Source organism: Populus alba, chromosome 9 (genome assembly GCF_005239225.2).
Source record: "Populus alba chromosome 9, ASM523922v2, whole genome shotgun sequence".
NCBI lineage: Eukaryota > Viridiplantae > Streptophyta > Magnoliopsida > Malpighiales > Salicaceae > Populus > Populus alba.
Window position 1 is genome coordinate 3833033 of NC_133292.1, and position 11617 is coordinate 3844649.

General features: G+C 32.6%; 1 protein-coding gene across 1 annotated transcript; it reads left to right on the forward strand.

The window, feature by feature from the left end:
* The first annotated feature begins 6548 nt into the window (after positions 1–6548).
* On the forward strand, positions 6549–11414 carry LOC118053724 (uncharacterized). Its single transcript, XM_035065062.2, has 5 exons — positions 6549–6759; positions 7341–7583; positions 8270–8355; positions 8490–10215; positions 10589–11414. The coding sequence occupies exons 2-5, from the start codon at positions 7439–7441 to the stop codon at positions 11284–11286; spliced, it is 2655 nt and encodes an 884-aa protein (XP_034920953.1). The 5' UTR covers positions 6549–6759; positions 7341–7438; the 3' UTR covers positions 11287–11414.
* Positions 11415–11617: the final 203 nt, after the last annotated feature.

Sequence of the window (11617 nt, forward strand, 5' to 3'; positions counted from 1 at the left end):
CTGATTTTTACCATATTATAATCTTCGAGTTTTTAATGCAGTTCTTGTTTTAAGGTAAATTTAGGAACCGAAAAGTATACAAATTAACAGAAATTAACTGGTGCAGTAAAAGTACTTTAGCACAAAAGAGAAAACACTATTCGTGGGAATAGTGTGCTGATGCTTTTGTCATTCTCAAAAAACAAAAAAAAAAAACTCATTGGTTTTGGTTTTGGTTTTGAAGGAAAGATAATCTTTTCAAAAGATTTATTGATCATTATAAAGATTTATAATTAGGGACAACTCAATCTTTTAAAAAAGAATTCACAGTTAAATGATATTATTATTCTTAAAAGCAAAATTCAATCAATTGACTTGTAGGGTATTTTCAAATTTTCTTTTTATAATGACGGAATTAACTTTAAAAGTAAATTTTTTTAAAAGAGATATCAAGATTTATATTGATTTTATTCATGATTGGTCTTGATAGCTTGTTTCAATAAGCTCAATGTGAGATTCTCGTCGATTCAAAATAAATCTCATCGTTAGGTTGTCTCAAGTATTTGCAAAGAATTATTTTGATTTTTATCTTTTAAATGAATGGAACTAAAGTGACTAATATTGAAAATGAGCAAGAAATCCATGCCCTTTTTGTCCATGAAGGAAAGTGGAAGAAATTTTATGCATGGAAAACAAGGAAAAGAAAGAGAAGAAAAATATCATCGGAGCAACGTTTCATACTCATGTCACCTTGGAAAAATGATAACAATGCGAAGCTTCTAATGACACCAATTAAAATCATATTTAGAGGTTGGAGGAGGTTGCGCATACCGCTCCAAACTCGGCGGCATTTCCCACATATTGGTGCGCTAGTCTTTTTTGTCTTTGTGTTCAATTTAGTCCATGATTTTATAATTAAGATCTCTTTAATTGAGTCCCAGAATCAATGTATCCCACACAACCAAAGTTTTTAGTTTATTTTTATAAGATCTCTTTAAGTGGGAATATATGTATTCAAGGTAATTTAGTATCATGTGCTAGCCACGTGAAAAATACTAATAGCAATTTGAACAAAAACCTAACTTTACTTAATAAAAAGATTACTTTTAAATTTTTTTTCAAGGATTATCCGTGCTTAATAAATTAGATAAATATTATTCTCATCTAGACCAATAGTTTAGGAACCATGACATATTTTACCCTCGAAAAATTAGGAAAAAAAGAATTAATATTCTTGCGACGATATATATATATATATAAAGTCTCCAAATTTATGATTGAGCCTTTTCTTTTTCTTTTTAATTCCTCCTCGAGGATTGCCTTGGTAAAACTGGGTGGCATATAAAGGTAAAATGGTTTTTAGCTACAAATTACAATGATTGCGTCCAACACAACCGAAAGCATTTTGAACATGGCGTTCGAGAAGATTAATGAATCGAGTCTCGGAAGAACCTGGGTCCTATCAAGTTAGTTTCCACTTTGATAATAATAATAATAATAATAATAAACATAATAATAATAATAATAATAATAATCCCGTCTGAGATTTCAAAACTGTCATCATTCAGCGTTGCAAGTGGAGTAATAAAAGTATTATTTTATTTCAATGTTATCAAAACCGGACCGGACCAATTGATTCGACAAGTGAGTTAGTGGTCAGAAGATTATTTAAGTGTTCGAGCTTGAATAGCCTAATTAATTTAATTTTATATAAATTAATTCTTGTGAACCGACAAAACCATCTATCTACTTTAAAAATTAAAGGGACTGCAAGTCAATTTACCACTTTAACTTTAAAAAACCTTAAAAAAAAGTCATGGTTTTGAGCTTCACATGAGCCAAAAACTTAATCACTTCTCGTCACATGAGTGCATATTTGTCAACCTTGTATGAAAGAGATTTGTGTTATTTTATCAATAATTTTTTTTAACACACAGTATTTTTTTTAATTAAATTAATATTTTATTTAATTCTGCTCCAAACAAACTCGGCTGAGTAAAATTTTAAATCTATAAAATTAATTTAGTAGACCGGATTGAGTTTAAGAATATATTTGATTTTTAGTTTTAATTCTTTTTTTAAAAATATTTTTTATTTGAAAATATATTAAATTCATGTTTTTGTAAAAAATTTTATGATTTTGATATGTTTATATTAAAATTAAAATATATTTTATATGGCAACAACAAATATATACCGACAACTATACAGTATACACACACAAACTCCAACAACGCTCGAAAGAGAGCGTGACAGAGACTATACACTTCCCCTTAGCCTCCAACATCATATTCCCATTTCTACATCGAAAACAGTCACAGTTGAAAAAAAATGAAAAACTCAATTTTCATTCTGTTTTTAGCTTTCCACACGTTGAAGCTTTGAGGAGCTATGGGAAATTTGAAGAAGATTTTCCTTTTCTTCTTGCCGAGAAGAGTGCCATTTTTTCTCCATCTCCTATGCATCCATCATTCGTGACTCGAACTCGGTAATTGGAATGGTCGGTGATAATTATTAATTTATAAGCTATTTATCTCAATTTAATCCTTAATATGATGCGGTAATAATATGGTTTTTTGCTTGTTTTGATCACCGGAAATTATCATACTGATCAGGTCCATCATCTAAAATAATATTATAATTAATTAAATTTATTCAAATCATGCATTTAGTCAATTATATTTAGGATTTTTTTAGGAATATGATAATAGTTATTTTTTATCTAAAAATATATTAAAATAATATATATATTTTTTTTAACAAAACATATTAAAATGATTTCAAAACACGTGGAAAAATTAATTTAAGATTTTAAGAAATATTTTTTAAAAAAACATGGTTAAAATATAAACTATAATGAAAAACTAGCCTTAGAATATGGATTTTTTAGTATTTGATAACAAAATTATATGCATAATTATTAATGTTTTGTTTTAAGTTATTTTCTAAGGTGGTGGTCGAAGGAAAAACAAATGACGGGCCGGTCCAGATTTGGGCCTATAGAAGAAACTAGCATTTCTCAACCTACCCGTTGGGCGGTCCAGCTTGGATTTGCCCACTGCTATTCTTACGAGTTACTCAGTGCTGGGCTGTTGATCCTTCCTCTTCGACTCACTCTTCCGTCGAAGCAAAAGCCAGGATTTCTATTAAGAACGTCTAAAATCACACAGATGTAAGCTCATGACAAGCTCCAACAGTGCGACTCAGACAATCAATGGCGAAATTCAATATTGCTGAAGCTCTGTTTCGACTCGAGAGTGATGATGCTGGCATGCAAACTCCACACACCGAGTGGACAAGGCATGGCATTTTCTTCGACAGGGATAAGCATTAAACGTTGAAGACTACACGGTCCAATATTTTGCGGCGTCAAAGGTTGAAAAGTAGGTTAGAATCAGTCAGCATACATATATAATGCAAAAAATATTCAAAGTCCCATATGTTAGGCATCTTCACGGTGTCAAATATAACTTACGGTTCAACGTTGTAGTTCTAGTTTGTAGGGAATATTCAAAGCAATATTGTCTTGCTACACAATTACATAAGCTGGATGAAATACTGGAAAATTAGACAGCTTGCTGGCTGATTATTTGCTATAATGTTTTATTATATGAATAAATCATGTGTTATGCTCTTTATTCAAGAGCTAACCAGGCTTGTTCAATGACTAATATGGAACGCATAAACCAAGTTTAATGTAAGCCTTGACAGATTTAGATTTTGTTTGTTTGCTGGAAATTTTTTTTTTTTTTAAGTGAATTCCAAAAGAATGAATTATTTTTCAATGTTTGGTAGTGTAATGAAAAATAAATTGAAAAACACTTTCTAGTATTTAGTTATGTCATGGAAAATGAGTTGGAAAATAATTTATTAATGTTTTATTTTTTTCAAGTTTATTAAAATAATAAGGAAACAATTCTAACAAATTAAAAGTTGAATGAGAATGAAATTGAAAAAAAAATATAATTTCATAAATTATCTCAAATAAAATAAATAATGATCAAAATAATAGAGATCAAATCTAAAAAAAAAAAAAATATGAAGAAATTAAAATAATAATAATTAACATTTCATAAATTATTTTAAATAAAATAAGTAACAATCAAAAGAATGAGTACCAAATTTGATATATAAAAAAATTCAATAAAAAATTATAAGGAAAAAGCAAATAACAATTATAAAAATAAGGACCAAAGTTAATATAAAAATTAAATTTTAAGAGATGAAATTGAAAAATAAATATTGAAAACAAAATGTATATAGCAATCAAAAATTTGAGGAACAAATTTGATATAATATGACATTTCTAAATTTTTCACAACTTTAAAAAGTGTTTTTCGCCTAAATTTTTTAGGAAAATACTTTCTTGTAAACCAAGCTAAATTTTTCTTTGATTGGAAAGTGTTTTTCGTTGACCAACTTTTCTAATGACAAACAAACACAGAAAAATTTGAAAAGTACTTTCATGAAAATCATTTTTCGAGAAACAAACATAGCCTTAGAAGACATTTGGAATTGAGTTTTAAATTGAATTTCTAAAAATATTGATTTTTATTTTACGTTTTAGGATCGTTTTGGTTTGTCAATGTCAAAAATTATTTTAAAAAATAAAAAATATATTATTTTAATGTATTTTTTTAAAAAGAAATACTTTAAAAATAATTATTATTATACTTTCAAACATCGTCTTATAATAACACACCACACGGACTTGGGATTCTCTCAACAATTGAATGACTGAACAAAAATCAAGGGACAAGAGAGGATGAACTGAAAAAACATGGTTAATTTCTGCAATATTTATCGACCGAACATGTTATTTTTGTGAAAGGGGGGAATCTTGTGCACAATTTAATTAATTAGGCTAATCACTCGACTAGCAGTCGTAATCCATATCCTAACATGGATACATGAAGGAAGAAAGCCTGGCCTTTAGTAAAAAAACAGGATAAAGGCATTCGAGAATGTCTCCAACATGTTGACCTGCTTTATGTGAGCTTTTCCATCGAATCCTAAACTCTTGTAGGCAAACTAAGGAACCTCAATTATTGCGTTCGCTTAAAGAAAAAAAAAAGTAATAATGTAGGGGTTTTAACACAATATTAACAGGCAATTTTTCTTTTCAAACTTGTTTTTTTTTTTTTTTTTAAATTCAAACTTTAGATAACATAGAAATGCAGGGGTTTTTTAAAAAAACAAATTATTTATAATATTTATATTATTTAACCCGACTTAATTCATCAAAGTTAAATAATATAATATTACAAATGACATTGAATAAAAAAATAATCTAAAAAATTGATATTACAAGTCATGTCGTCAAGACTTTTAAAACCCGGGCAATTTGTAAGCCCTATACTCATTTTATTTTTTATTTGATAGCCCTATACTTATAAATTGACCATTTATTTTTATTTTAATTTTATTTAAAAAATTTTCGGCTAGTGAGTTTCATATTATGTTTTATTAACGTTAAAAAAAAAAAAGAATTTATTTCTTTGTTTGAGAGGAAAAGGAGATAACTGGATTTTAATAATGGTGTAATTGATGCAAATTTAGACTTAACACTAGAATGCTAGATATATATAATATTAACAAAAACATTTAGCCTCACCTAATATATCCAACTCTTTTGGATTCAAGAATTTGACTGAATAAAATTTATAATTTGTAAAATATAAAAAATTATATTAGATAATAAAAAATGGAAATGAGACAACCACCTACAAATAATACAAATAAGAGAGAGGCAGGCCAACTGCCACTAGAAATAAGTCCAAGTCATACTCCGATTTTTATTTTATTGTTCCTTAATCCTTAGCTTAATTAACAGTATCTCTATATTGGCGTGCCAAAGTAAGGTTTGGTTATCCAAGCTAAGGTTTGGTTCACCTCGATTGCTAACACCTCTTGTTTTTAATTTAAAAAATATTAAATTAATATTTTTAAATATTTTTTTTGGTAGTTTTAATTTGTCAATATTAAAAATAAAATAATTATTTTAATATATTTTTAAATAAAAAATACTTTTTAAAAATACTCCACGAACCTCAAACTATTACAAAAAGCATGAAATGCATGCTTTTAACATGTTGCATTGTGTTAATTAACAACCTTTTTTTTTTTTTTTGGTATAATGATGCATTGTATTTTAAAATTATTTTTTATTTAAAAATATATAAAAATAATTTTTAACATTAGTATTTCAAAACTATCAAAAACTATTAATTTAATATATTTTTTTGAATTAAAGATATTTTTAAAACACATCCGAATATAATTACATTTAAACTCGGTTTTTCTCTTTTCCATTAATTACCAAAAACTAAGATTAGCCGGATTAGTAATAACCCAACGGGTTACAAGGTATTTATACCCACGGTTTCAAAAAAAAAAAAAAAACAAGGATCTTAAGTGTGTTCAATATTTGTGGCCATCCAATTCCAATCCTTGACCCCAATCTTATTTAAATGACTTTTATTATTATTATTATTATTATTATTATTATTATTATTATTATTATTATTGTACCTGAAATTGGACCAGTCTTCGATAAACAAGACCTGGCTTGGCGGGTAAACTGCGTCTACAACTGCCTTCTTTTCTCCTTGTAAACTACGATCCCTTTGTTGGTACAAAAGGCCAACGACTTCTTGTTTTTCTTGTACGTTAGATTAATATCTTGCCAAGTATATGCTGCTCGCTTTCATGATATTCTAAGCCTTCCATAACTGACTCCAGAGTTGACGAGCTATCTCTAAGCTCTCTCTCCTCCATCAGGTTGGTTTTTAGGCTTTTCATGTTCCCATGATTGTTCTTATTCTTCTTTCTTTTTGTTGTTTAACATGTCAGAGCAGTCTGAGTTGGTGTTTTAGAGCATAAAAGACTGTCTTCATTAATTTTCTGAGCACAATTGCCTTTGCGTTCTACACCTTGTATTGGGTATTCAAATAATCTCCCTTTTTATTTATGGATATGCCTGTTGGGGTTGAGGAAACTACATGCGCGTATTAAGTTCAGCTACCCTTGTTGATTTTCCAGTCTTAGAATCCTTTTGAACCTCACAGTAGACATACTCCACCATGTTAATCAGCTCTGTAAAGATGGGGTTCTGTTTATTGAAATCTTTTTGCTTGGAATAATTTGTGTGGAAAACTTGTTTGCAATTATATATATATAATTACTCTGGTGTCTGATGCTTATTCTGATCAAAGATTTTGAGAGGCTTTTGAGACATGGATTTTTAGCTTGAACAGCAATTTCTCGACTTGTGTACATGGAGTTCGAATTCTAAATATTCACTAAAATATACTCATGATCATCTCTCTGTGTGATTTACATGGTTAGTAATGTTATTTCAGGATATCAAAGGTGTCTTCGTGGTTGAAATCAACTGTGGTTTGTGGGAGGACAGACAGCAGGGGGAGGATCAGCTTATATCTTGTCTGAGATTATATATATGGGAAGACAGTTGGAGCGCCAAGTTTCGGGTGTTGGATTTGAGGACTATCATCCAGGTTGCATGTGGGGAATACTTCAAATTCTTGACTACCATTATTGGCACAGTCCTAGAAAATCACCTCTGCGCAGAAAGCATGGCAGATGTAAGCCATCTTAATTTGCCTCCTGCCATCGTCCTGTCTCCGCTTTTTCACTTAATTTTTGCCATCTTGACTGGAGTAAACAGAGAGTGTTTTTTCTAGGTACTTGTAAAGTATTGGTTCTATGTTATTATCGAAATTGCAGAATTAGGTTCGATAGAGTTGATTGATACTTGTCATGGTAGAAGAAAAGAAATTGTCCTGTTTGGAGTTGGATATGATTTTATCTTGAAGACTCGAAGAGCTTTGGAAATCGTTTTACGTAGAAGATTGATGCGATTAGTTTATGGTCAGATATAAGGATATACTTTATCTGCACACACACAGTAAACTGTTGTTTCTTGATATTGAATGGCCCCGTCCTGTTTTATCAGTAAAACCTGTTCAATTGGTTCCACCTGATAAGTGGTATTCTCGCCACCAAACTGATACTACTAGATCCAATAAATGACTCAATAATGGAGTGTGTCCAGATCCAATTCAATATAGTTTTTCTGACGACTGAGGTTTGGAGGGTTGAATGGCATTGGCAGCTGGTTCAACCTGGGAAAGATGTGTTCTTTCACCTAGAAAATGACATCTTTTTTCCCTCTTTTCGGAGTATCAGAAATCTATATCCTTGTCAATATGTGTAATGTGCTTTTCATCCCGTTTTATGGTCTGAGCAACCTTATTTCCTTATTTTGCAGGCTGCCGAAATCCAAAAACAATCTCTTTTGATCATTACACCAATGAAGTACAGGAATATTTGAGTGCTGAAGCAGTCCCCTTACTGGTAAGTCCACTGTACAGATAAAATGCATGTGAATGGTTTGATATCGATGAGTGCATTTTACTTTTATCCTGAAAATTACTTCTTTTGTATGTAAAACTATGAAACTGAGAATAACTTGGTGAAAAATTGGCCAGGTTGAACAGCAAACTACAAAGAGCAGCTCCCCCAACAGAATTGCTAGAAAAGCCCAGATAAAAGCTTTAATTGCCAAGGAGAAATTTTCAAGAACACGGTCACAGAAAGCTGATCCAGTCCACCAATTAGAACCTTCAGAAAATAGCGTTGCTACAATAAATAGTGATTGGAGAAATCCAATCATTATTCTTCACAAAAGTGCTGATACTGCTGCCTCCAGATTTCAGGTTCCATCAGTGTCTAAGACAACTGAAGAACTGGTTGCAGACAATAGCACGTATCATCTGCATGGCTCTGTGAATGCCAATGACTGCTCAAAACAAAACCAGCTTTCTGCAGAGGATGCATTTTCCTTGGAGAACTGTGATTACTCATTAAACCTTTCACATGCTAAGCGTCTCAACAGAGAAATTTCATGCCCTCAGTTTAAGGAGAGGGTGGAATTTACGGAGATCCTTAAGGCAAATGAAAAGCTGTTGGAAATCCTACAGGATCCAGGCGTTCAGACCACCCATGTCCAGCAGGCTTCCAAAGCAAAGGTAAGATTAAGGAGGTCAGGATCATTTCCTGCAGCTGACTGTTCACACATTACATTTGTTAGGCCTAGTACAATTGAGCACAAGCAGAAGGAAATTTGGTCCTTTCCAAAGGGAGTGAAGCCATCCATCGGGAATCCAGCACCAAGGTCTACTGCATCCAGGTCTTTGGAAGATTTTTATGGGAAGTCAATAGATTTAAAGGTTAGCAATCATGGAGTCACTTCTATTGATCAAGAAACACAGTTTTCTTCTCTCGAGTCATCTCAGGGATTACATAAATACAAGTGGCATCTTTCATTTATGAGTCCTTTTAAAGGTCTTAAGAAAAAAATAAAGTATGCACTCACAGAAAGCAAAAGGGAGAGTGACCATGAATCAACAAATACAAGTCGCTACGAAGTTCCTTCTGGATACAATTTTTCCACCGATAAGGAAGAGATGTCTAAGAAGTTGAAGGAAATCACAGTTCATCAGGATGGTGTAGAAAACTCCACAAGTTTTCAGGAGACGAATAGTTTCGATAATGATCTCAGCAAAGCTCAAGCCCCACGCATAGGAAGAGGATCCTCTCTAAAGGAGTCACTGGATGGTTATGCTCGATTGTTTGAGTACAGTTTCAGTAAACAGGTCAAGTGGAACCAGTATCAATCTAAAAGCTTAAAATTGTCGAGTGAAGATAAATCTCAATCACGTGGTCTGAGATCCTTCAGAAGGAGACTCTCTCTGCCAGATATCGAGTCTATATATCTCTTTCCAAATGAGTCCTCAAGTGATGCGCTTAGTTCAAATACGACTGGAATGGACTCCGATGCGAATGTTAAAACTGGCTTTCTTAATGACTTGAAGTCCGTAAGCACTCCTGAAGTTAGAAAACAATTCAAACGACTAGATAGTGTTGAAGAAACTGAACTTCAGAGCAACATAGAAGAAAGAGCTGGCAGCATGGACAATAATGAATGTTCAGGTGGTCTAATGGCAAGTATCAACGAAGGAAGTGCTATTACAAGTGAACTAAATCAGGATACAATGGTACCTGAAAGGGGAGATCAGAGTTCTCAGAGTAATCAGGGGAATGGTTCAGCAATCACCTCCATTAGGGAGCATGAAGAACGAAGTCCAATTTCAGCTCTTGAGACTCGTTTTCGAGATGATATAACTTGCCTAGTAGAGTTCCCAATGTCAGAAGGTATGGCATACTATCTCCTCTTACAAAATGCTTTTACACAAGCCTTAAAATTTGTCCCTTTTTTCTGGGGATATTTTGTTGAACCAATTCCATGTATTATTGGCTTTGCAAGATATGTGAACAGCATTGATTGCATAGATTTAGTGAAAAAAAATTCTTTAGACTTGCTAATTTGACCACTCCTTTTATTCAAATTATTTTTCTGCAAAAAACCATCTGATAAGTCGAATGTGACAGACTGACGATAAAAGCTTTCTATAATGGAACTTGATTTCCAGAAAATGTCCATAAAAAACTCTCCCCAAAAGTATATACTATTCTTCTGGCAGTATGATTGTATTGATAGTTAACTGGTTCCCCTAAATTGCATCAGGTTCAGAGCTGGATCCTAGGCACATGTGTGTTGATGAACCAGATTCTCCTGTCACTTTACAGGACAGGCCAACCGGAGATTCCTTGGAAGAAACTCGCAGCTCTACCAGCCATGCGAATGCAGAAAATGCAAGCACAATGGTTGGTGCTCGATTCCTTCATTTTGAATTGAACAGGCCAGAAGATGATGCTGATTTCAATTATTTGAGAGATGTGCTTGAGGTGTCCGGCTTCATTGGGCCAGAGTCCCTTGGCACATGGTATTCGTTAGAGCAGCCCTTGAGTCCAACATTGTTTAAGGCTTTGGAAGCTTATTTGCACAAAGGACTTGAATCTTCCTCGGAGGATGTTGCCTACAGTTGCGATCACCTGCTTCTGTTTGATTTGATTAACGAGGAACTGCTCGACATATATGAGAGCTCATTAGCCTACTTTCCCAAGCTCTTCTCTTTCACTCAACGCGTCCGTCCACTGCCCAGAGGAAATAATGTTATTGATGAAGTCTGGAAAAGAATTAGCTGGCACAGGAGGTCAACCTCAGAAATGGAGCAATCAATAGAAGATATAGTAGCTCGAGACTGCGAAAAAGGTGATGGTTGGATGAACCTTCAATTGGATGCTGAGGATGTAGCGCTAGACCTGGAAGATTTGATTTTCGACGAGCTTGTCGATGAAGTTATATGTTCATATACACGGTAGACAGTTGAGGTCAGATGAATCAGCCTTGCCAAGAAGCCGTTCTGCCTCAAGGCTGGCTCTGTACATAATAGTTTAGTTTCCTTCTAATTCATGTTTACTCTGCCTATAAATTCCATGGTTTCTTGATTGCCTCGAGAGAATAATTAAGGACTGCCATTGTTAGCTCTGAAAAGTTTCCATGTTTGCAACAGCTTGATTTAGAAAGAAGACCACAAGACTATTATTATCGACAACCCTTGGATTTTCCAATAATATTTTCTCATAAAAAATAATATCAAGTCAAGATATTTAAAATGGCATCCATTATTAGTATGTTGTTTTCATAAATCCA

Coding starts and splice junctions, on each gene's coding strand:
- LOC118053724 (XM_035065062.2), top strand. CDS start 7,439: ATGGGAAGACAGTTGGAGCGCCAAGTTTCGGGTGTTGGATTTGAGGAC. Junction 8,356..8,489: donor CTGAAGCAGTCCCCTTACTG/GTAAGTCCACTG, acceptor AAAATTGGCCAG/GTTGAACAGCAAACTACAAA. Junction 10,216..10,588: donor AGAGTTCCCAATGTCAGAAG/GTATGGCATACT, acceptor AAATTGCATCAG/GTTCAGAGCTGGATCCTAGG.